The 26,919-nt window shown below is 38.0% G+C and overlaps 1 protein-coding gene across 1 annotated transcript in view; it reads left to right on the top strand.

The window, feature by feature from the left end:
- Nucleotides 1-26,919, top strand: part of LOC134355002 (rho GTPase-activating protein 29-like) — a 73,287-nt gene that overhangs the window by 36,001 nt on the left and 10,367 nt on the right. Inside the window, exons 4-16 of the mRNA XM_063064620.1 lie at nucleotides 303-396; nucleotides 3,163-3,235; nucleotides 4,242-4,302; nucleotides 10,528-10,665; nucleotides 14,642-14,706; nucleotides 14,992-15,102; nucleotides 15,799-15,879; nucleotides 15,985-16,173; nucleotides 16,992-17,129; nucleotides 17,558-17,748; nucleotides 18,457-18,629; nucleotides 22,857-22,985; nucleotides 26,341-26,439. Coding sequence (XP_062920690.1) covers nucleotides 303-396; nucleotides 3,163-3,235; nucleotides 4,242-4,302; nucleotides 10,528-10,665; nucleotides 14,642-14,706; nucleotides 14,992-15,102; nucleotides 15,799-15,879; nucleotides 15,985-16,173; nucleotides 16,992-17,129; nucleotides 17,558-17,748; nucleotides 18,457-18,629; nucleotides 22,857-22,985; nucleotides 26,341-26,439 — 1,542 coding nt within the window. The remainder of the gene's footprint in view (nucleotides 1-302; nucleotides 397-3,162; nucleotides 3,236-4,241; nucleotides 4,303-10,527; nucleotides 10,666-14,641; nucleotides 14,707-14,991; nucleotides 15,103-15,798; nucleotides 15,880-15,984; nucleotides 16,174-16,991; nucleotides 17,130-17,557; nucleotides 17,749-18,456; nucleotides 18,630-22,856; nucleotides 22,986-26,340; nucleotides 26,440-26,919) is intronic.

The raw sequence follows: 26,919 nt of genomic DNA on the forward strand, positions 1-26,919 counted from the left end.
GAACAGAAGTTCCAAATGGGTCTATGAATTTTGTTTATGCTTGAATGAAGAATGATTTGGTACATTTTGCCTGTGAACTTTGTAATAGCTGTGTCGGTAGGTTCCGTTCAGCAGTTACGTCTGTTGTTGGTGTATGCTATTTGAGGTATTTATTATAATTATATTAAATCAACTTGGCATATACATATCTATTACTGAAAATCCTTGTGCTTGTTGAATTGGTTTACATTAATTGAGACATATAATTTACTTCATAATGTGGAGTGAATACCTTGTTGTACTGAAATGTTATTTCCTCTTAGGTGCAAACTACAATGAAGTAGATGAAGAGAAAAGAGAGCATTTCAGTGAAATATTTGTTTCTATTGACGCACTGGCGTTCACTTTTGGTAATGTGTAAGTAATACAACTTCTAATCTTCTGTTGTTATGGGGATTTTAGCTGGAATATTAATAAAATGAATTTGTATTTTAAGAATGCCTTGAAAGATGATTCAACTACAAACATGTAAAGTAATTTGTTTATTCATTAAACTATTAAATTTTAGCTTTTTTTTTCCCTACTCCTTCCTATCCCTCAGATCCAACCACACCACTTTTCCAGTTTCTGACTTTTTCTGGAACATGGCTATACTGCATTAATGTCCTTCCCATAGTTTTTCCGTGTGAGTTTACACACTGAAAGTCAGCAGTGTTTTCAGCAATAGTAGTCAAGCTCAAACCTGTTGTTAGACTACATCTGATATTTGATGACTTTAATGCTAGTAATTGTTTGGCAGCCAGGGAGGTGAACCCTGACTTTCTTTCTCTCCACCCCCCCCCCACACCACCACCACCCCACCCAGTTTTGTGTCTCACTAGTTGTAGTGATCAGTTGCTTTTAAAGTTGAAATATAAAACTAAAGGATTGAAAAGTGAACCACAGCCTTATGGACTGAGGCTGAATACTTCTGTCTGTGGCAATTGCACCCAAATTTAATGTGCATCTTCGAGTTGTTTGGGTTTAGAAACTGAAACTTAATACCTGATGAAATCTTTGCTTCAGTTTGAAGGGGGGGGGGGTGTGTGTGCGTGTAAGACTAACATTTTGTTTTCAGAAATGCATGAGTTAAATGAATTAAATGAGAATGATTTGTTTATTTGCTTACAATGACCACAGATTGCTTGTGTGATAGTAAAGCACATTTAAATTAAAGCATAACAGCTCTTTAATAGTAAAGAAACTTTTTCTCTTTCTGAGAGAATGCTCTCTTCCATTTTGATTCCATGTGCCTTGAGTAACTGGGTAATCAAACTATTTCTTCATAATGACCTGTTTATATCCACAAATGTAAAAAATCATTGGGCATTCTGTAACTTCTACTGTGGTTAAACTAGGCAGGCCCTTGGCAGTAAACTTTTTAAAATAAATTTCTATTTGTTAATAAAACAACTGTATATTTATAAATATATTTATTTTCTAATGTAGTGTTTAGATTGCTATTACTGTCTCTTGGTTTCTCTTCCATATTGGAGCTTTGTTTATTACCTAATATCCTAACTTTAATTCAATACATGAAATGGAATCTAGTGATGTATCTACCAGCAAAATAACTGTTATGATTGTTGCATCACAGTATTACATTGTTCAGAATGTTTTTGTGACAATCACTAGAGTGACATTCTAGAATTAGATTCGTTTTTAATCTTCAATATGGTAGAGGTTTTTTTTATAGGATATGATGAATAAGCAGGAATAGGGTACTTGGATGGCCAAAGATGAGAGGATAAAATGTAGGTTAGGGTATCTATGTGTGTATGATTGGGTGAAGGAATTTGGATTGTAAGTCTATTGCACACTGCGGAGCAGAAGGTGGCGGTAATGCACCAATAAGCTGGGTGCCAACTGCCATAAAACAAGAAGAAAAAAATTTGCTTCAGGCACGTAATGTCCTGCAGGCACTGCAGGAGAAGGACGAGGTGGACTCAGTGGGGTGGTTCCCTGAGCAGACTGTCCAGTACATCTGGCAAATTGCCTTATCGCTAGACCTCACCAACAGGCACAAAGACCTCGCCTGGCTGGCGGTGAGAAGGGCCCTCCCAGTCAGATCCCTAGTGTACGCCCGGAACATCGCCTCCACACCCCACTGTCCACGGGAGGACTGCAGTGAGGTGGAGTCAGTGACTCACCTCTTTGCACACTGTGGGTTCGCGAAGAAGGTGTGGAGGAGGATGGAAGGGGCGGTGTCAAGATTCACGCACAGCAACTGCGTAACCGAGGACTCCCTGATCTACGGGCTGTTCCCAGGGACACACACGGAGACAAACATCTGGTGTTGCTGGCAGATCATCAATTCAGCGAAGGACGCTCTTTGGTCTTCCTTAAACTTGGTGGTCTACCAGCACATGGAGATGTCTATGACTGGATGCTGCCGACTGGCACATTCTCACCTGCAGAAGTACATGCTGAGGGATGCACTCAAGTTTGGTGCAGCCACCGCAAAGGCCCGGTGGGGAAGGACCACAGTTTAAGGTTCATCACCCGCGGAAGTGGGAGGGGTCGGGTGGGGAGGAGAATACCCCTCCATCAGCGATGTGGATAGATGAATCAACATGGTGCCCCAGGAGTGGCTGAAATTGTGTAGACGGTTAAAGAAGTTCGGTAAAGGAATTAGAGTCAACGCCTGGTTTTTTTAAAATAATTTTTGTTGTAAATAAGTCTTAATTCTTGACTAAGGTTTGAGAGTCAACGAACGATTTATTGTAAACATCTTTCATTTGAATATGGACTGAGAGTTAACGCATAATTTTATTGTATGTAACTTTATTTATTGAATAAGGAATCAGGATCAACGAATGTTTTTTTTCTATGTAAATAACTATTTTGTAATATTTCTGAATAAAGTATATTTTTGGGGGAAAAATTTGCTTCATTTTCCCCCAACGCCTGCATTGAACCTTCTTAACTTTCTCTAATTTATACTTGCGAATATGGGGGTACCTCAGATTGCTGAGTAATGTGGCTGAAATTATAAAACAGGAAGTTACTATATGAATGAAATTTAGAATCTCAACTGTATTTCTCATGTCAAGAATTTTCAAGGTGGAAAGTAAGGAAAGGGAAATGCAAGTCAACTTGATGAAAATGTAACTAATTTTAAATTGCCAAACATTTGGCTTACAGCATTTCAGACTTTCTTATGGGAGACGTGGACTGTAGTTCATCTGTGGGACTCCCAATCAGTGGAAGAAGCCGCGTAAGTCCATTGAAAAGTTTGCTAATTAAAAGCAGTTAGTAATACAGAATAATATATTTATAATATTCCAGACTCCTACAACAGAAGGAGACTCCTGGCTAATGGTATAGCTTTTTAAAAGTAATCAACCTAATTTTGCCATCCTTTATGCAGCACAGTCATTGATAGCCTCTGCATATACACAATTATTTTTTTCCCCCATATGTACCTTCTACCTTAAATGTATGTACTTCCATTTCCACCCCATCACGGATCTTCATTTTCTCTCCACCTCTTCCTTTTCTCTGTAACTTGAAACTTATTTCATTTCCAGCTTTTCTCAGTTCTGTTCCAAGTCATCACCTTAAAATATTATTCCCGTCTACCTCGTCACTAAAGATGCCTAACATGCTGAGTATACTTTATCCCACACACTATATTTTTAGAAATCTCATCTTGCTCTTTTATCTCCATAAACCAGTTACATATCATTAGAAAGAGTTTGGCTTTTTTCTACTCTATCAAAGCCCTTCATTGTTTATTATGCCATTTCTTAAAACTCCTTTTAATCTTCTAAGGGAAATAGCTCCAGTTTCTATATGCAGCACACTGGTATTGATTGGAACATGCTTAGGAAACAATTTCAAATGTTTGTTGCACTGTTCATTCACATACTATTTTGCTTGCTATGAATGCTTTTAGGAGTCTATGTACCATGCATATTAGATTTGTTGAATGTAGAATTGATTCATGGGCATTTAAAAAGGTGGGTGCATGCTCTTTTTTTATATAACACTAATTTTTAAATCAAAATTAGATTTGATGATGTTGGTTTGGTTTTCTTGCAAAATACTTGAAGTATATGTTCCAGCTTTTTGCTGAACAGAAATGACTTAAACGAAAACAAGCTTCAGCAACCTCGTGCTGATTGTTGCTTTCAATTATATGGAATTTTGTGATTCAGTAAATATTTTTATTATTTTACTGGCTCTGTGCAATTAATGATTTTTAATTTCTTTTAATTAAGTCCTATGAAAACCTGTCAATGGGGTCAGGAGGATCTATTCACGAAAAGAATGACCTGCAAGGTATACTTAAGTTTCTGATATTTTAATGACCTGAGAAATGTCATTGACTGCCAGATTTCTCACTGTACATCAGTAAATACACGTAGCAAAGTGCTTATTCCAAACAGTTTTTACACAACTATCTAAAGAGTGTCTTTTCTTTTTATTTTATTTCTTGCTTTTTTCCAGATACATATTCTTGGATAAAGTTACCAATGCTGTTCTTGGTGCCTTAGCTAGATTCCAAAACATTTTCCCTCTTTTTTTCCCCCTCCTACAACCTGTACAGGATCTAGTTTAATGAAGATGAGCTTTGTACTGCAGTATCTGTGGTTAGAGAATTGCTGTGTTCGTTTCTTGCAACCCTGCAGTCTCCACTGCCTGCTTGAGCATTGTCAGAATCAGAACCAGGTTTAATATCACTGGCATATGTTGTGAAATCTGTTGCTTTGCAGCACCAGTACATTGCAATACATAATAAAACTAAATACACTAAGTGTATGTAAGATAGATATTTTTTAACTTTTTATTTTTAAAATTAAATTAAGTAATAAAGAAAAGAGGGGAAAATACTCAGGTAGTGTTCATGGATCTATGGCTGTTTATCTTATTCTAAGCAAAGGATGTGATTAGCCCTTGTTGAAGGTATAAGTGACCTGCTAATATCATTTTTTTAAAAGTTCCATAAGTTCGATCATCTAATGAGATTTCCCACTGCACTGTTGCTGGGTTTCCTTTTATTGTGTTAGGAGACACTAGAAGGACACATACAGGCACTGAGCTGCTAAGTTCCTCCAGCATTTTCTATGTGTTGCATATACACGTACTCCTAGGTTGTGTAAGAATTCTACTCCTGACAACAGTCTGTTAATCGATTTTTATCTTTAAGTTGGAAAATAACAGTTTCTCAGTAAGAGTGAGTGACAGCAATAACATTCATGTGCAGTCATGTGTCACAAATATAGTCATACATTTTTTAATCAAGCGGCAAAATAAACACTTGTAGATTTGCCCATACATAGAATCTTCAGTTTTAATTATCCAATGTTATTTTTACATTTGAAGACTGCTAGAACATGGATGTTTGTCATACAGTTGACAGGTTATTTTTCTCCGAGACTTTGAAAATTCTCCCATAATGTACAAAGCTGCATTTCTGTGAAGTGTCCTGTAACCTAGGGATCCCTTGTACTCAGTGCAGGCAGTATACTGCTATCAATGAGTGAATGCTGCTGCAGGGTATGTGGTTTTGGGAGTAGCACATTCCCAGGATTGCAAAGACTCAAGAAGAACGGTGTCTTTGGGAGCCAAGTTCCTTACCCAGAAGAATCGCAATGGACCTCCAAGGATATGGCCAGGTGCTTCTAGCAAATGATTGTTAGAGAGGTACCAGTAGCACATACGAGCCATGATTTGCTGCAGTTTGCCATATTCAGCAATGGTGCCTGCCTCAGGGGTGGGAGGGGATGAACTTTTCTGTCCTTGTGTATTGAAACCTGGGTGACAAACAATGAAATGTATCAGCAGTAGCATGGTATCATCCTGGGGCTTGAAGGCCGAGTGCAATGTTGACAATGATGTTAATTGTGACTATTCACTACCAGCATATATGCAATGCTGAATTTAAAGTGGCAAGAGATTACCTACTCAGCGAGGACTGTCTTGGCTTAGAGATTTTGCTATGAGTGAGGGTCCCGACACTGAAAAATGTCCTGGATGGAGAGCTCTTCAGAGTTTCCTCCACATGTTTCCTGTGGTTGTCAGTAATATCTTTGACATCCATGGCCTATTCCCATTTTATCCAACAAGAAGTGTTGTGCGGGTATTTCCATAATAAGTCAGGTTTAGGTGAAGAAAACTGAAGATTCTTTGTATGAATGAAGTGTAAAGCTGCAAGTTCAAGTTTAATTGTCATTCAAGCATACACATGAATACATCCAACCAAAACAGCTTTCTTGTAGGGGCACTGTGCAAGACAGAATATCAACAGTCGCACGCAGTTACAGTACATTTAGCACATGTAATAATGACAGCAATTCACTGGTGGTTAGATCTGCAGTACTTGATGTTATTATCCAGCAGTCTCTCGAAATCATAAAAAAAGGAATGGATGATAGTTACACATTTGTTTGGACACAGAGGCTGCTGTGATCATACGCGCCACCATCTTACCGATAGATTATGCTGTGCTTGGTGTAACTTGGTTAGTATAAAGTTTGAATATGGTCCCTTTAATAAACACGAGAAAGTCTGCAGATGCTGGGGGACTCAGCAGTTCAGGCAGCATCTATGGAAATGAATAAACAGTCAACTTTTCGGGTTGAGACCCTTCTTCAGTACTGAGAAGGAAGGGGAAGAGGGAAGGAGACTAGCTGGAAGGTGATAGGTAAAGCCAGGTGGGTGGGAGAGGTCAAGGGCTGGAGAAGAAGAAATCTGATATAAGAGAGTGGACCATAGGAGAAAGGGAAAGAGGAGGGGACAGAGGAGGAAGTAAAAGGTCAAAGTGGGGGGAAAAGGAAAGTGGGGTGGAGTTTGTTTACTGGAAGGAGAAACCAATATTCATGCTATCAGGTTGGAGGCTGCACAGACGGAGTATAAGATGTTGCTCCTCCACCCTGAGAGTGGCTTCGTCTTGGCACAAGAGGAGACTTTAAATGTTCCTTTAAATCAGATGTTCAGGGTTAATAAAAAACTGACTGTTCAGCAAATAAACAGTTAAGTTGAAATTCATATGGGCGTGGAATTTCGGGCATCATACTGTTGATGACAGTTAGGGAATTCTTACAATGTAAAGTTCTTTCTAGTATTAAAAATGTCACTTGATTGTTAAATTTCTCTATGGGTTCTGAGACTAGGAAATGGGAATAGAACAAAAACTGAGCCCTTTTGCATCTCCACTACAAATTTAATCCTTCATAATTCAGAGGAATTTTCATTATTAAAAACATGGTTCCAATGCAAAAGAAAATCACCCAAATGAAGAAAGAATGGAGCCACACTCAGGTTGGAGGAACAACACCTTATATTCCGTCTGGGTAGCCTCCAACCTGATGGCATGAACATCGACTTCTCTAACTTCCGCTAAGGCCCCACCTCCCCCTCGTACCCCATCTGTTACTCATTTTTATGCACACATTCTTTCTCTCACTCTCCTTTTTCTCCCTCTGTCCCTCTGAATATACCTCTTGCCCATCCTCTGGGTCCCCCCCCCCTCTTTCTTCCCGGACCTCCTGTCTCATGATCCTCTCGTATCCCCTTTTGCCTATCACCTGTCCAGCTCTCGGCTCTATCCCTCCCCCTCCTGTCTTCTATCATTTTGCATCTCCCCTTCCCCCTCCAGCTTTCAAATCCCTTACTCACTCTTCCTTCAGTTAGTCCTGACGAAGGGTCTCGGCCTGAAACGTCGACTGCACCTCTTCCTATAGATGCTGCTTGGCCTGCTGCGTTCACCAGCAACTTTGATGTATGTTGCTTGAATTTCCAGCATCTGCAGAATTCCTGTTGTCAGCCCATTTTCAACTGCTTTCCATTCTTTTGCATCATTGTGTGAAAAGTGATGTTTGGAGCAGCATGAACATGCATCTTCCCATTTTCTCTTGCTGCCCAGTGCCTGCAGCTCAGAATGTAAATAGAATAGTTCTTTCCATCTACAAAGATTTCACTATTCTCGCTTGTCACCTGTTATTTTCTAGCTCTGTGAATGGCAGAGAGAATCATTCAATACAGCCTTGTGTGGAAAACCTACAGCAATGTCATCCAAAAGATCTGTGCCACGCTCAATGTGGAGTGATCAGATACAGTCCACTTAAGAGCATTCTGCTGATGGTTGAATTGCAAATGTAACAAACAAATAAATACTGCAATGAAGTCATCTTGTCTCTGCAAAATCAGGAAGTCTTAAGCTTAGATCCCAAGATCATGAGTTAATAAACAGAAGCCCATTCTAGATATGGATTCTTTCCTAATAGGTTCAAGGATTAATTTATTTACAAATCATCTAAAAATGTTTTTGCCATTGCATAATTTTTGATGGAAAGCATATAATATGATGAGTTGGTGCAATTTGCATTGTCTACCTAAATTGTGAAGACTAATGTCCATTGAAGGTCAAAAGGAATGCGTTGCGTTCTTTTCACCAGTGTAGGGGAATCTACAACTAGGTGAGATACAAGAAGGCATCATGTCACTGTGCCCATGAACTGCCTGGCATATAGTAATTGAATCATTGTGGAAAGAACAATTATTTCTTTGTATAAGTAGGCTAAACAATAAAGGAAATAATAGATTAAGATGAGTTTTTTGATTGTTACTGAGACTGACTGAGAGTATGTATTGTGCTTTGAGCCAGTGAGAAAAGCATTCCAGCATCAGAAAATTGCTTACCTTGTCCGGAGATGAGGTTAGGGTAAATTTGAAATAAATCAGCTTGCCATTTTAAGCCATTAAAGCATGCAAATAGACCAGCAAAGCACAGTTAAGCTAAATAATGACTAATAATTTCAACTTTTGTATGACTTGGGTAGTTTCAAAAAGTATATCAATATTTCCATGATAGTTGCTGTAATAATTTTCTATGTATGTGGTCTAAGGTGTACACAGTCTGCATGTTTAGCACGTTTTTCACTTCTTGAAAAAAGACAAAGGAAAATTTCAAGAATGTTGTTTACTTGAATTAAAAAAGAAAAATCTCTCATTTATAAAGAATTAATAGTGGAAAAATAACCAAAGCTGCCTCAAAATTTACTGATTTTTTTCCTACAGTAGGTTAAAGTTGTCACTTTAACAGATCAAGACCTAAAATATCAATTAATGATATTTTCTAATTTTGTTTAGCCTGTAGACTGCATCAGTTTGTGGTTGAGATTTGTGTAATTATTTGAAAATTATCTCCAGATCACTGTAGAATATACCACAAGTAATGTTAGGTAGTGCAAGGTCTAAAATGCAAACTGCATATTTTAACATTAGAGTTTGGTTTAAAAATTAAATGCCTTTTTGATTGTGTTAGTATACCTTCATGTGTAAATTCAAGCACCACTCCCAAGACTTTGGCATGTTTTCAGTTGTTGCTCTAGTATACATATACAGCTGGTGGTTTTGCTTTTACTCAGAAAATTAAATGGGCAGCCTGCAAGTGTCTTTGAATAGATATTTTTAAAAAATCTTAAGTGCTTGAAGAAAAATAGAGGAGCCCACTTGGTATCCTGGTTTATCTCTCAGCCAGTGCCATCAAGTTAACCAATTAATTTATTTGATCTTGCAGCATGCAAATTGAATGCATCTTTTCCCCAAATAAAGAGGTTTGCAGGGAATACAGTGGATTCTAGTTAATTGGGCTACAGACTAATTGGGACAGCCATTTACTTCGGACAATTCTTAAAGAATAAAAACTAATTGAGAAAATAGCTGGGATCCCCTTTATTTATTTGGGAGATCGCCACTTAATTGGGATAGAAAATCGATGCAGTACAGTTTCCAACTAATACAGTCACTTGCACTGCGTGGTCATTAAGCACTACACCATGTTTTTTGAGTTCATAAAGTACTTTGTGAAATGTTTTGAGAAATGTGGTGCTGTGAAAGACACCATAAGTTCATGTTTTCTTTTTAAAATGCATACTAAATACAAATGCACCACTGGTGGCAAGGTATGCTGAATGTTGCCTCCCCCATACCACCACCAGGTGTCAGCCATTATGCAACTGTTTTTACACTTTTCTAAATATTAACTGAGCTAAAAATAAGGCTGGTTAGATTTACGTGGTTAAGTAAGTAGGTTCGAATGCCATATCATGAGATCAGTTTATTTTGAGCCCATTAAAAATCAGACTATTTTACTAGAGGATAATGGAATGAAAAGTTCAAATATTTTGCTGTTGGTGACATGCTAAGAGAATGCTGTTTAAAATACATAACTGTGTTGCAGTCATTAATGAAATGCAGAATTTGTGTACAATTACCTAGCGATTTTATCTCTTGTAGTTTCAAATTGAACAGTTATTAACTGTAAATAAACTTATTAGACTTGCCAGTGATTTGGAAAGCAACAACTTGCCTACAAATATTTTTTTGTTCTGGCTCCATAGTCTCGATCACTGTAGTCCTACCATGTAACTTGGCATCAGTCTGCATTAAGCTACATTACAAGGTTACAACTTCTCAGTGCAGCTTTATTGGTTTCAGTTTGTTGTTTGAACTTAATTTATGTTTCATTTGTATTCTTGTGTCTTCATTTCCTGTTTTCAGGGGCTCTCCGAGCAGAGGAAGTTGATAACATGCTACTTAAACATGATAGTGGGATAGAGTCAGCTTTAATATATGCAAAAAATTGGTCAAAATATACTAAAGATATTCTGGCCTGGTTGGAAAAGCGGCTCAATCTAGGTGAGTGCTTCAGGCAGTTGTTTTAATAGCCAAAGTAGCTTTAATGAGCTGGCTGAAAGGTGCCGCAGTATCCATGTTCTAATGCGGTTTACAATTTTCTTTGTATAAGTCAATAAGATTTTGTCTAACTTGTGCCAGCTTACTTGTGTTGCCATTTTAAGAAATTTTGTTTTGTATCTTATTAGTGACTAGTTGTATTAACTTTCCATTGAATGTAGAATATTCTGCAGAATGAATCTTGCCCAAGGGTGACCTGAAGGCTAGCGGAGGAAAGGAGCACCTTTCGCCTCCTTTGGTAGAATTGTATCTCCACCCCACCAACCAAATTGCAGACTAGGCCCATATATATTGCCCATCCCAAACTGTGAAGTTTGTTGCTATTTTAACTGGTGACTAGAGGGGGATGAGTGGCATTACTAGTCATGGAAAATGTCACAGTAGTGCTCAGTCAGAGTAAACTGGAGAGCTCGACTAGTAAGGCTTTAAGGGTAGAAACTGAGGAATAAGGAAGGTATGACCATGTTAATAGGATTTTATTAGAGACCACTCAACAGTCTGCAGGATTTAGAGGAACAAATTCGTAGAGAGATCGCAGACTGTTGCAGAAAACAGGGTTGTGATAGGTGATCTTAACTTTAAACATATTGACTGGGACCCTCGTACTGTAAAAGGGCTGGATGGGAATAAGTTTGTCGAATGTGTTCAGGAAAGTTATTTATTCAGCACATAGAAATCTCAACTAGAGAGAGTGCAATACTAGGTTTCCTGTTGGGGAATGAGACAGGGCGGGTGACAGAGTTTTGTGTAGGGGAATACCTTGCATGATCATGATGCCATTAGTTTCAAGGAATTATGAAAAATGATAGGTCTGATCCTTGAGTTGAGGGTTTAAATTGGAGGAAAAACAATTTTGATGGTATCAGAAAGGACTGGCAAGTGTGGATTGGGACAAGGTATTTTCTGGTAAAGGTGTACTTGGTAAGTATGAGGCCTTCAAAAGTGAAATTTTGAGAGTACAAATTTTGTATGTACTTCTCAGAATAAAAGGCAAGGATATCAGGTTTATGGAACCTTGATTTTCAAGAGATTGAGGCCCTGGTCAAGGAAAAGGAGGTAGTTTATGGCAAGTATAGGCAGGAACAAATGAGGTACTTGAGTAGAAGAAATGCAAGAGAAAGCTTAAAGAAAATCAGACTTAAAAGAAGACATGAGGTTGCACTAGCAGAAAAGGAGAAGGAGAATCCTAAGGGCTTTTACAGATGTTAAGAACAAAAGGATAGCAATGGACAGAATTGGTCCTCTTGAAGATTACAGTGGTAAGAAATGGAGATTTTAAATGGATTTTTTTTTTGCATCTGTATTTTCTTGGGAGACAGTGTCTATGGATGTGAGGCAATGCTGCAGCAAGGTCATCAAGGATTCAATATACATGTTCTGTTCAGTTCAGTTCAATCTAGTGCTGTGGCGTTCTTTATCTACAGACACCCCAATCAGAATTGCCCAAAATAGCAACAGAGAAATGAGCAACCAGAAACACATCATAAGTGAATCATAGAGTCAGATTCACATAACGTGAGCTGCAAAATTCAATAATGGGCACTATACAGATTAGAGGAGAATGTGTTTGCTGTCTTGAGGCAAATTAGAGTGGATAAATCCCCAGGGCGTGGAAAGGTGTTCTCTTGGACTCTGTTTCTGCTAGCGCAGAAATTCCAGTGGCCTGTGCAGAGATATTTAAAACATCCTTAACCACAGGTGAGGTGCCGGAGGATTGGAGGATAGCTGATGTTGTTCTATGGTTCAAGAAAAGTTCTAAGAATAAGTCAGGAAATTATAGACTGGTGAGTCTGATAGTAGTGGGGAGGTTATTAGAAGGAATTATAACTGACCATTTATATAAGTATTTGGATAAACAGGGACTGATTAGGGATGGTCAAATGACTTTGTGCATGGTAAGTCGTGTCTAATCAATCTTGGAGTTTTTCAAGGAAGTTTCCAGGAAAGTTGATGAAGGCAAGGCAATGGATGTTATCTACACGGACTTTAGCAAGGATCTTTGACAAGGTCCCACAAGGGAGGTTAGTCAAGAAGGTTCAGTCACTTGGCATTCGATATGCGGTAGTAAATTGGATTAGACATTGGCTTCATGGAAGAAGCCATAGTGTGGTAGTAGATGGTTGCTTCTCTGACTGAAGGCCTGTGACAAGTGGTATGCCACAGGGATCAGTGCTAGGTCTGTTGTTGTTTGTCATCATCAATGATCTGAATGACGAATTATGAGTGGTATAGATAGGATAAATGTAAGCAGGCTAGGTGAGACCACATCTAGAGGCCATGAGTAAACTGGATTAGCAAATTTTCAGCTGACACCAAGACTGGGGATATAGTGGACAGTGAGGAAGACCAAAGCTTGCAACATGATCTGGACCAATTGGATAAATAGGCTGAAAAATAGCAGATGAAATTTAGTGCAGGTAAGTGTAAAGTGTTGCCCTTTGGGAGGACCAACCAGGGTAGGCCTTGGGCAGTGAGAGGTAGAGCATTGAGGAGTGTGGTAGAACAGAGGGATCTGGAATACAGGTCCATAATTCCTTGAAAGTAGTGTCACAAGTAGAGAGGATCGTAAAGGAAGCATTTGGCACATTGATCTTCATAAATCAATGTATTGAGGACAGGAGTTGGGATGTTATGTTAAAATTGTAAAAGATGGTGAGTATTGAGTGCAGTTTTGCTCACCCACCTACAGAAAAGATGTAAATAAAATTGAAAGAATACGGAGAAAATTTACAAGGATATTCCCAGGATTTGAGGACTTGAGTTATAAGGAAAGGTTGAATAGATTAGGACTTTATTTGCTGAACATAGAATATTGAGAGAAGATTTGATAGAGGTATGCAAAATTATGAGGGGTATAGGTAGGATAGATGTAAGCAGGCTGGGTGAGACCACATCTAAAGGTCATGAGTTAAGGATGAAAGGTGAAATGTTTAGGGACAGCTTAAGGGGAACCCCTTTACTCAGAGGGTGGTGAGAGTGTGGAACGAGCTGACAGTGCAAATGGTGAATATAGAGTCCATTTCAACATTTAAGATAAATTTGGATAGGTACATGGATGAGAGGAGTATGGTGGGCTAGGGCCCCAGGTGTAAGTTGATGAGAGCAGGCAGTTTAATAGTTTGGCACAGACTAGATGGACTGGAGGGCTTATATGTGCTATAGTGTTCTGAGTCTAGATTTAAACTTAAGGTTTTTCAGTAATTTAGCAACTATACACAAATCCATGTTATTAAGAGGTATCCTAGAAGGCTGATATTCATCCCTTTTGGGACCTTGTGGTACACTGATGTCCTTCGTTCCCTTGACCAATCCCTTTAATCTCATGGGTTTAAAGATGCACAAGATAGACAAAATTTCAGATTTCTTTTGAGAGTCCATGCACATATAATCTTTCTTTACCAAAGTAATAATAATTTGATTTTTAAAACATCTGATCCTTTTCACACTTTTCCAAGAACCTATTATGTTTTTCAAGTGCTGGTTAATTTTGTCCTTGATTGCTCTCTGAAAGTTTTGCCCACTGTAAATGTTAGGTTGACAGGCCTATATTTATTAGGTTGATTGTAGCTGATTTTTTTTTTAACATTATCCTCTGGTATTGCTTCCACATTTGAGTATTGGACTTGGTATTCCGGTAAAATTTTCAGTAATTTCACTCATTTCCCTCTGCAGCTAGTTTGCATCCACATCAAATTAAAGTAATTCTCTACTAATGCTGCCAGCCTTCTCATCAACTTCTCTACTATCGCTTGTATGGTGGAGATGGGAGCAAAGAAATAGTTTTATTACCACGAATATGTACCCTCTGCTTTGAAATCTCCATTTTAGTCCTTAACTCAGCAACCCCTACACCTGCTACCCTCATTTCATTATCCTTTTTCCCATCTTTTATAATTTCTAATTTTTTAAACTTCTGCAGATATGGAATATGCAAGAAATTTTTCAAAGTTGGCAGAGTCAGCTAAGACATTTATTGGCCAACAGGTAAATATGTTTGTTATTAAAGGAATGCAAATAACTACAAAGTAGACTGTTTTAGGAAATCAGTATCTTTTTTGCTTTTCCTGTTGCATGCTGACAAGAATGGGATGGGGCATATATTTAGGACAAGATAAGTTTTTTGTGTGTGTGTGTGTAAATCAATTTATACATTCAAATTTACTACATTACGTTTATATTCTTTGAATGGGAAAGCAGCTCTTAAGAAAGAAAGATAATACAATATGTAGAAGATCTATGTTCTTATTTTAGTTTTTTTTTCCTGAACAGGTACACATGCCATTTCATTCAGTATATATGTCTGCTTTTGAATATGATATGGAGTACTGTCAGGCTATTCTTCAAACTGGAGCAGGTCTCCAGTTAAATAAATTTATTCAGGTGAGTTATTTGCAATCCTACCGAAGGGGCTCGGCTGAAACTTTTTTTCCATAGATGCTGCCTGGCCTGCTGTGTGTGTTGCTTGAGTTATCTGCAAGATATTTTTCCCTTTTTTTTTAAACACAAATCATTGTATAGAGAGGTTATTTCATCACTTTAACAAATTCAAAAGTTAACCTACAAAATACACTTGTTTTTCAAGACAACAGTTGCCTCACTAAATCACATGTTCTAGTCTATAGATACCAATAATTGAATTTGTGACTGAGTTCATTTTCCACAAAGTGAATATTTTTTTGGTTGTTCCTTGGCTTATCAAAACATTGCCCATATTTTGTGCTACTAGGAATGTGTGATTCTCATTTGCTTCAGATATTTCTTCCTCTTATTTTTATTACCCATGCGCTATTCCTGAGGTAGACAGGAGAGAACTCTGAGATGCACGTTTCTGGAACTGATCACTATTTACATTCTCCTTGTTCAGCATTTCTATGTAACTTAAATTATGCACAATATCTAGCAGAATTAGATTTTCAAGAATATCTTCCTGTGCAGATTTATATATGGATTTATTGCTAAATACCTTATTTGAAATTGCAATTTGACTTACTTAGTTTGATTTGAATCCATGATAAAAGTTAATTTTAGTAGCGAAGTAATGGTATAGAATGACATTTTGATTTAAATATTTTACAGCCACTTCTGCTTCGAAGAAATGAGCTAGATAAGCAGCGTAAAGAAATTAAAGAACAGTGGCAAAGGGAGCAAAGAAAAATGGTACCATTCTGTATACCTTTTAAAATTTTTGCACTTGCTCATTGTATGTGCGTTTAATATAAAACACAATCCATATATGTTAAGAATCTTTCATATATTTCACAGCATGAAGCAGAAACAACCTACAGGAAGGCAAATCTTTTGTACGTTCAGCGCCAGGAAGAATATGAAAAGGCAAAATGCTCTACAATTCGAGCTGAGGAAGAGCATCTAACTTCAAGTAGTGGACTGACTGGAAACTACAGCAAGCAACTTGAGAAAAAACGGAAACTGGAAGAAGATGCTTTACAAAAAGTAGTTTATTTACATAATTTAAGTGTTTATATGTGTGTGTGTGTGTGTATATATATATATATATTATATGTATATAGAGAGAGAGAGATTGATTCTTGAAGTATTGAAGTGACAATCTCTTTATCAGTGTTGAGTGCTACAACTTTTAACTCATCTTAAAGTCACAAACTAATTTGTACACTTCAGAACTTGACTTCTCTGGTACATAGGATGACATGGTAACATAGCAGTTAGTGCGATGCTATTATTGCTCGGGCATCGGATGAGAGTTCAATCCTGGCACCCTCTGTAAGGAGTCTGTACGTCTTCCCTGTGGAATGTGTGGGTTTCTTCTGGGTGTTCTGGTTTCCTCCCACAGTCCAAAAATGTACTGCTCAGTAGGTTAATTGGTCATTGTAAATTGTCCCATGGTAGGTTATGGTTAATCGGGTTTGTTAGGCAGTGTGGCCTGAAGGGCTTATTCTGCACTGTATCTCTAAATAAAATAAAACTATTAGATGCACTTTTTAATAAAAAGTGAATTAATTTTTCCCTCTATTTTTGTAGTTGCCATCTTGATAATTGATTTCTGTGACTTGAATTGCTATCATTGCTTGGATATAATTGCGTACATAAAATATTCTCTTGGAAGTGAAAATAGCTATTTGGTTGGTAATAATGGATTGTGTCAATATTTTCTGAATTCAGTCAAATTTCCTCATTTGAAAGCAATGTAGTACCGCAACTTAAGTTGCCTGTGGGGTGATTTGTGTCTTGTTTGTTTGAGATTACTGAAATTAAAATGAGTTATTTAAAATTTTGAAATTTCTCTTTTGTAGGCAGAAGAAGCTGAAGAGAATTTCAAAGCCTCTATATCAGATGCCAATGAAAAAAGAAGCAATATGGAAAGCATCAAGAGTGATATACTGACACAATTACGTGAACTTGTCTACCAGTGTGATCTCACCTTAAAATCGGTACGTCTGTTTTCTGCAAATCATGCTTCCGTTGCTAAACCATGTATGGAGTTGTTTCAGCTTAAAGGACTTGAATTGGGCATAGTGGCATGGAGAGTTCGGTTACCCTAGAGCAGGTGTTCTCAACCTGGGGTCCATTGACCCTTACTTAATGGTATTGGTCCATCGCATAAAAAGGTTGGGAACCCCTCCCTAGAGTATTGGTTATAAGACCATAAGCTATAGGAACAGAATTAGTCCATTCGACCCGTTGAGTCAGCTTCGCCATTCAATCGTGGCTATGATGTTTAACATTCTTTTCCCCACAGAATTAATAAGCATTGAACATAAATATCATTTTTTAATGTAATGTATGAAGTCAACTTGCCAAGCCATTGATTTTTTTTTTCCGACATGCATTCCATTGATTCTAACTTAAATTTTTTCAGGTGACAGTCAACTTGTTTCAGATGCAGCATGCTCAAGTGGTCTCCCTTCCTGTTAATTACCAATCTCTTTGTGAAAATACCAAGTTATATGAGCCAGGACAACAGTATTCGGAGTTTGTCAAAAGTTTACCAAAAGAGGAAGTTTCAATGGAATCGTGCCTTACGCCATTTCCAGTTTTGTCCAGTGGAGGGTATGTATTTGAGTGGTTTTGGCCTTGAATTATTTTGCCTTGTGTCCCTACCTAAAAGGATGCAGGCAGTGACACAATAAGGTAGTGTGAATACCTTGTACATGAATATTCTATTTATTGAATTTTGCTGTAACAAGTAACGTTCACTGTCATCGTAGAAGAATAACGATTGATGCATTTTGCCTGCACTTTATCGCAGGTTTTCTTTCTTTATCGAAATTTATTTTCTTGGTGGGGAGCATACACAAGGTCTTTGAGGTGCTTAATGTAGACTAATACTTGGGGGTTATTTCCCCACCACTAAATTCCCATTAACGAGGAGATGTAGCTGTTTTCTAAGAACTTTTCTCTTGTCCACCCCACCTAACACAATAAAGCTCCATTATCTCACTATTGAGGAACTTCAGTGTTTCGGCTTCTAGCTCACTTGGTAACATTTGTACAAACGTTTGTATTTCTCCATCTACTTTCTGGAGCCCTGGCTTGCCATGCTCCCTTGAAATTTGCTAGGTTCAATGAAATGTTATGTGTAATTATTCTTTAAATTGAATTTTTTTTAAGTAATTTAATTAAAGTAATTAATATCATAATTGTCCAGAAAATCTGCTAGTCCAGCAGCACCAAAGTGCCATCATGCTGAATTAATTGAGTTTGTATTGTTAATTTAAAATAAATTCTAGTAAAGCAATTTCCTCCTTCCCCCTACAGGCTTCCAATTACTAAAAAAACAACAAATAGTCCACATTCATCACAAGGAAATTTGTCACAGACCTCTGGTACCTCAGGTGATATTCCACTTCAGTCACCTGATGTGGAAAGTCCTTTTCATGTAAAGTCCAATAACTTGGAAGAGAAGCAGTTGAATAGCATTGATCTTCAAGGTATTTACAAGGAATTTTCTTTCTCACAGGCTCTGTGTTCAACATCTTAAAAGATTGTTATTTAATTACAGTGCATTAGATCTTGCAGATTCTTATAAGCTCTGATGAATAGATTGTTTTTACAATAATTGCTTTATCTAGTTTTAATAATGTATGATTTCCACATTTCATTACTAAATTGAACACTTGAACATGCAGGAAATAGCTTGAAATGAACTTTCTGCAAGTACACATTATCAAATTAAGTATTGGGTATATGATTATCTGGGCTATTATTACTTAAGGAATTCTCAAGGTGTGGAAGGCTTTTTTTTAAAAAAAAACAACCTGAAGTTTAAGAGAAGATTGATATCCAAAAGTTCCGAGGCTGTGAATCGTATGTTGCTATTGTGGGTCATTATCAATAATTTAAATCTTTTCATCCTTGCTCTCTGAAAGATAAAATGATTTGAAAATTTACCACAGAAATAACTGTTTCTAAGAAATGTTTTATCATCATTTTGTATCTTTCACCAGTTCAGACCTACCCTTGTTTTTACGTATGTTCCTGCGTTTTATATAATAATAATAATAGTCTCGTGAGACCATGGATTTGCGCCTTGGAAAGTTTCCAGGGTGCAGGCCTGGGCAGTTACCCATGCTGCAAGTCTCATGCGTTTTATATATGAAACCATATTTGCGCTTTAATTAGCGAATTAACTGGCAAAGTGGTGCTGCTCCAGCAGCCCAGGTTTGAGCCTGATCTTTGGTACTATACCATACTGAGTGATTCAGAACAGCTGCTTGCCTTCTGTCAAAATTTTGAACAGTCCTTGAATCCATCAACACTGTCTCATTAATCTTTTTGTAATTTGTACATTTTTGCCTTTGCACTGTACAGCTAGGCGCAACTTTATATTTCATGTTGTATATGAATAATAATAAATCTCATTCTGATTTCCCCTGTGATTGTTTAGGCTTTGAAAAGCGAGGAAGTTGATTGGCATATGCTAGACTGTGGTTTACAAGGAAAATAAGTGGGGGAGGGGAGTGCGCAAAATGATATTGAGCACAGACTTCCTGGGCCAAATGACCACTTCCTATGAGGCAAGAGTGGATATCGGACCACTGGAAGATGATGCTGGAGAGACAGTAATGGGGGGTAACAAAATAGTGGACGAACTGAATAAGTATTTTGTGTCAGTCGTCACTGTGGAATCCAAGTGTCAGGGATCATGAAGTGTATGAAGTTACCATAACTGAGTGAAGGAATCTGAAAGGTCTGAAAGTAGGTAAGTCACCTGGACCAGATGGTATACACTCCAGGATTCTGAAAGACATGGCTGAAGAGATCGTGGAGGCATTAGTGATGATCTTTCAGAAATCACGAGATTCTGGAATGGTTCTGGAACACTGGAAAATCACAAATGTCACTCCACCGTTCAAGAAGGTAGAGAGGCAGAAGAAAGGAAACTATAGGCCAGTTAGCCTGACCTCTGGTTAGGAAGATGTTGGGAGTCGATTAAAGATGAGGTCTTGGGGTACTTGGAGGAGGCACATGATGAAATCGACGATTGTCAGCATGGTTTTTTTCAAGAGAAAATCTTGCCTGACAAATCTGTTGGATTTCTTTGAAGAAATTACTAGCAGAACAGACAATGGAGAATCAGTTGATGTTGTGTACTTTGATATTCAGAAGGCCTTTGACAAGGTGCCACACAATGAGCCCATGGTATTACAGGAAAGATCCTAGCATGGATAGAGCAGTGGCTGATTTGCGGGAGGCAAGGAGCGGGAATAAAGGGAGTCTTTTCTGGTTGGCTGCTGGTGACTAAACGTGTTCCACAGGGGTCAGTTTGGGACAGATTATTTTTACATTATATATCAATGATTTGGATGATGGAATTGATGGCTTTGTTGCAAAGTTTACAGATGATACGAAGATGGGGGGGCAGGTATTTTTGAAGAAGTGGAGGGGGCTACAGAAGAACTTAGAATGTGCAAAGAAATGGCAGATGGAATACAAAGTTGGGAAGTGTATGGTCATGCACTTTCTCAGAAGAAATGAAAGGGTTGATTATTTTCTAAGTGGAGAGAGAAGTTTTAAAAATGAACACAAAGGGACTTGGAATGCTTGTGCAGCCTTTTCCAACCTTTTTGCCCTGGAGGAATCCATGAAATAATGTTCAGGTCTCGCAGAACTCCTGTGTAAAAATTATTATATCTACAGCTCATGGTACTTCAGCATGATCAGTAAATTGTAGATATGATAATCTAAAAATAATTTTCAATGTTCTTTTTACCCAACCTTTTTTGGGGGAAAAAAACAAGTAGTTAAGCTTATCTTACTTTTCTTGAAATTAATCTTTTTCCCTTCCATAAATTTTAAAAACTCGTAAGACAAACATAATAAATTTCTGTTAAATAACTGGCTTAAGCCAAAATGGCAATTAATTTTTCTTAAGGAAGGCTTGGTAAATTTGATTTAAATAAAGGTTGTAAATTGATTTTAATTAGAAGTTGTATTTGGTTTGAGATTCCAACAGCCATTTAAAATAATCAGCACTTTTACCTATCATAGAGCGGTGATTTGTAGTTGTGTCTTATCGATTTCGCTGGGGCTGTTGCTGCATTTATAAGTTGTTTGCCACAGACTTAGCACAATGGAATAGGGGTAAATAAAATATGAAAAAGAATGGGATAATAAATAATAAGAAAACCGCAAAAAATACCAACACTTCACAATACAATTCACTTCTAACCTACACAGTCCACTTTTTGCGTAAAAATCTCTTCTTTAGAATGAAAATTTCCTTCCAATTTTCTACTACACTGGTAGAGTTTGGTCACTCCCTTAAATCAGTTGGCGGTGTGTCAGGGGAAGTCGGAGGTAATTCAGGAAGGAGAGACTTGAGTAATAGCCCAAGTTGGGCAAGTCCATTCAATGCACAGAAAATGCACTTCACACTCCACATCAGCCTACTGTCCTTCCCTCCATCAATTATAAATCAATCAATTATAAACACTCATCAATTATAAATAGCCTCCCCTATCCCACATCAGAAACAGAATAAACACAGTCCTGCGCACTGCTCTAGTGGGCTGAGAGACCTCTAAGAGATTGTGAACAGGGCTGCTCAGTCACTGCCCACTGCTGCAAGCACTAGCATCGCAAGTTGCATAAAGTTCAAAAGACTATGTTTAATCTTTTCAGTCACTATTTCTGATAGAACCCTAGTGTTCCACAGATCCTGTTGAGAAACGCTGTCCCCAAAGGATAATTTGCAGGTTGAGTCTGTGGTGAGGAAACCAAATGCAATGTCGGCATTCATTTCAAGAGGGCTAGAATATAAAAGCAAGGATAGAGTGGTTAGACTTTATAAAGCACTGGTGAGGCCTCAATTTGAGTATTGTGAGCAGTTTTGGGCCCCTTATCTTAGGATGTGCTGACATTGGAGAGGGTTCAAAGGAGGTTCACAAAAATGAATCCTGGATTGAATGGTAATAAAGAATGTTTGTTGGCTCTGGGCCTGTTTTCACTAGAATTCAGAAGAATGAGATGTGACCTCATTGAACCCTATCAAATGGTGAAAGGCCTTGATAGAGCGAATGTGGAGAGGATGTTTCCTATGATGAGGAGAATCTAGGGCTAGAGGACACAGCCTCAATAGAGGGGCATCCTTTTAGAGCAGAGATGAGGAATTTCTTTAGCCAGAGAGTAGTGAATTTGAAATTCTTTGCTAGGCAACTGTGGAGGCCAAGTCTTTACGTATACTTAAGGCAGAGGATGATAGATTCTTTATTGGTCATGCCAAGAAGAGATGCAGGGAGAAGGCAGGAGATTGGGTGCTGAGTGGAAAATTAGACCAGCCATGATTAAATTGTGGAGAAGACTCAGTGGGCCAAATAGCCCTATTCTGCTCTTATATCTGATGGTATTATGGTCTGTGTTGAAACTAATAAAATTATTTATGCAGAGAGTCGATATGGATCTTATAGGCTAAATGGGCCACCTTGAGCTATTATTTTAATTCAGTGCTTCATCATTCTATGATTTCGTCCTGTCATATGGGCAGGTTGTTGTCAATAGATAAATGTTTCTGTAAATCTTTTTCAGTTTTGTTAGTATGGATTTTTTGTTTTATATCTGTGCTGCATGGTTTTGCAAGATGATCTATTGGGCTAATAGTTTAAGGCAGAGTTGACATTTTTATAGTCTAAACTGTATCTCTGGTTTCCCTTTTGCAGCAGTCCAAAGTCATGGGGCATTCAGAGCTTGGCCCTTAGGACCGCAGGGCAGTGGTATGTGCAGTGATTCAGAAAGTGGAGGAGGAAGCAGTGAGTCACAGTCTGTGGATTCCCCTTCTACTAGCCCAGGTATGGAAACTAAACTTTTAGTAACTATTCCTGATGTCCCAAATCACTATTTTGGTTTATATGGTAGGAACATGAGCATAAGGTGTTACAAATTCATTTGCTGCACCCTACCACAAGTCTCTGAAGAATGAGAATCAGAATCAGGTTTAATATGACTGGCATATGTCATAAAATTTGTTTTACAACAGTACATCTCAATGCATAGTAATAAAAACTATACATTACAATAAGTATAGTACTGTGCAAAAGTATTGTACACATGTAAAGGACATGTAAAAGAAAATCTAAAGCAAAGTTGCTTTTAAAAATGAAAAGTTTCTAAATATCAAAAAAATTACTATAAGGAGCAGTAAATGGTGAAAAAAAAATCAAATCAATATTTGGTGTGACTATCCTTTGTCTTTAAAACTGCATCAATTCTCTTAGGCACACTTTTGAGCACTTTTATAAGAAAATCGACTGGTAGGTTGTTCCAAGCATCTTGGAGAACTTGCCACAGTTCATAGACTTTGGCTATCTCGCATGCCTCTGTCTCTCCAGGTAATCCCAGGCAGCCTTGATGATGTTGGGATCAGGGCTCTATGGAGGCCATTGTATTTGTTGCAGAACTCCTTGTTCTTTAGACTGCAGATAGTTTTTGGCCTTGTGTTTGGGGTCATTATCCTGCCGCAGAATAAAGTTGGGACCAGTCAGACGCCTCCTTGGTGGGATTGCGTGATGGATGAGGATCTGCTTGTACTTCTCAGCATTGAGGGTTCCATTAACTGACCAAATCGCCAACTCCATTTGCAGAACTATAGCCCCAAACCTGCAAGGAGCCACCACCATGCCTCACTGTTGGCTGCTGACACTCATCCATTTAGTACTCTTCTACAGATAAATTGTAGCTGGTTTGAGACAAAAATTTGAAATTTTTGTCTCACCAGTCCAGAGCACTTGCTGCCATTGTTCAGCACCCCAGTCCTTGTGTTTTTGTAGGTAGGTGAATCTCTTGGCTTTGCTTCTACTTTGGAAGAATGACTTTTTGGCAGCAACATGTCCATGAAGACCACTTCTGACAAGACTTCTCCGGATTGTAGAGGGGTATACTTGGGTTCCAGTAGTTTCTGTGAGTTCAGAGCTGATGGCAGTGCTAGACGTCTTCCAATTTAGAAGGGATGCCAGTTTGATGTATCTCTCATCTGCTGCGCTCAACTTCCATGGCCGACCACTACTCTTACTACTCTTCTGGTCCTTAATCTTGCCTCTTTCTTCAGAAGAGCTTGAACAGCACATCTTGAAACACTCATCTCCCTTGAAATTTATGCTTGGGAAAGACATTGCTGATGCAAATGGCTGCCTTGTGCCTTGTTGCTATGCTCACTCTTGCCATGGTGTAAGAATTAATGATTTAAAGTTTGAATTGTGGCATCTGCCACATCCTCATCTTATAGTTTGGTTGCCCTTCACAGAGTTTGATTTGTTCTACACCTATTTCTGTTACAGTTAATCAGATTACTTCATTCAAATCATTATGTCATTGATCATTAGCATCCTGTTTGTTATCTTTGCTTTACCATGCACCGCGCTACACATTACCTACAAAGTAAGTTTTTATTTGAAAAATGGTCTACTACTTGTATGTTATTTTAACAAAATACAGTTTCTCTAACATATATAATTGTTAGGAAAATGAATGTTTGGAAATCTGAAATTTGCTCTTTTCTACTTATACACTCACTGAAACAAAATTGCTATAAAAAATGTTGGGTGCCTAAATTATTTACAGTACTGTGTGTATGAATATACATAAAATAAAGTAAACGGTGCATAGAGAGAGGGGAAAATATTAAGCAAGTGTTCACGGGTTCATTGTCTGTTCAGAAATCTGATGGTGGAGGGAAATGAGCTGTTCCTGAAACATTGTGTGTCTTCAGGCTTCTGTTCCTTCTTGAAAGTGGCAATGAGAAGGGTGCATATCCAAGGGGATGGGGGTCCTTAATAATGGATGCCACATTTTTCAGGCATTGCCTTTTGAAGGTGTTCAAAATGCTGGGGAGTCTAGTGCCCATGAGCAAGCTGGCAGAGTTTACAACTTGCTGCAGCTTTTTCCAATCCATGCAGTGGCCCCATAAACAGCGATGCAGCCAGTTAGAATGCTCACCGCAGTACAATTGTAGAAATTTGCAAATGTCTTTGGTGACATACCAATTCTTCTCAAACTCCTAATGAAATATTGCTGCAGTCATGCTTTCTTTGTAATTGCATCAATATTTTGAGCCCAAGATAGATCCTTAGAGGTGTTAACATCCAGGAACTTGAAACTGCTCATCCCTTCCACTTCTGATCCCTCAGTGAGGGCTGATGTGTGTTCCCTTGCCTTGTCTTTTGGTGGTTTTATGTCAGTAGTTGTTGGTAGAAAGGGTGAAAGACTATTAATATTGTAACTGTGAACATGGGTCATTTTTGTGCATATTGGTCTCTAAAGAATTTGAAGGAGTGATTCCTCAATAATCAGTTACAGTGCACTGTGTAAATGAGGCTGAGTAGAAAGTAGGAAAAATATGGATTTAAGCTCCATTTATGCATGATTATTTGATCTATCCTGGGCAAAAGGGATACTGGTCTTGGTATCAGTGTCTTTTAGATTGAGAAGATTTACCAGACTGACTCTGTCTTTGTATTAAGCCCATGATTACTGTCCTGGAGTTTTGTGAGAATGGGTAGTATTTATTGGAGCTTAGAATATAAGGTGATCTTATTGAAACAAGATACTGTGATAAGTTTTGGGAGATTAAATGCAATTAGTGAATTAAATCATAAACAAGAGAAAATCTGCAGATGTTGAAAATCCAAGCAACACACACAAAATGCTGGAGGATCTCAGGCCAAGCGGCATCTATGGAAAAGAGTACAGTTGATGTTTTGGGCCAAGTCCCTTCACTTTGTATGTGTGTGTTGCTTGGATTTCCAGCATCTGCAGATTTGCTCCAGTTCACAGATGTTGCTTTAGTCAATTACATTCATATTATCTTTCCATTTGTCCCTTCCAAGATCATTAAAATTCACAATGTTATTTAGCTCATTTAAGGGAAAGGTTCTTGAACCCTTTTTTAAAACTATCTTTAGACATTTTGGCTGCATAATCTAAAACTAAATTATCTAAGGTGTGGCAGGAATAGCTTAGAATTTCTGTGATATTGTGGTATGGAAGCCAACATTCTCTGAGTGAGGGGATGAAAGTGAGTGGAACCCAAATTTGTATTCAGTTAGCATTCAATCAAAGAAATCTTGAAATCCAATCATGTCATTGTGTTAACCTAAATAAGTTTTGTTACCGTAATTGAAGTTATGCATGTTACTTTGTTTGATGCAGGTGATTTTAAAAGAAGGCTGCCCCGCACACCTTCAACGGGCACCATGTCTTCAGCAGATGACTTGGATGAAAGAGAGCCACCATCTTTGTCAGACAATGGTGTGTATTTAGTTCCCCTGTGCATTATGTTCGGGTGTGATTGAGGTTATTATTGCAAGTGATACTTTCTAGTTTACTATTACAAACCATATCACTGCAAAGTAAATTAATTTACTTTTAGTTATATTGTTTCCAGTGAGCACCAGGGGAGGTTGTGTGATAAGATTGTGCTGTTAACATATAATTTGTCTTAAAGAAGCCACTCTAGAAGATTTCTATTGTGCATTTTCCATTTTTCATAATTAGGCAGCTTCCAAGTACGGTAGCCAGGAAACAAAAAAAGAAGATTCTGGCAACTTGTATGAGATGAGGCTGTTGAACTTGGTGTAGGAAAGTTAAATTAGGATGCAAACCATTGTGTAAATTGTAGATTCCACACAAGAACTGGCATATTGCTCACTAAAAACCTTCCCTCACTGCTGCTAAAACGTTCCATACAATCGGCTTTAATTTTCTTGAGGAGCTGCAATGTTAGCTGTC

This window comes from Mobula hypostoma, chromosome 12, assembly GCF_963921235.1.
Source record: "Mobula hypostoma chromosome 12, sMobHyp1.1, whole genome shotgun sequence".
Taxonomy (NCBI): domain Eukaryota; kingdom Metazoa; phylum Chordata; class Chondrichthyes; order Myliobatiformes; family Myliobatidae; genus Mobula; species Mobula hypostoma.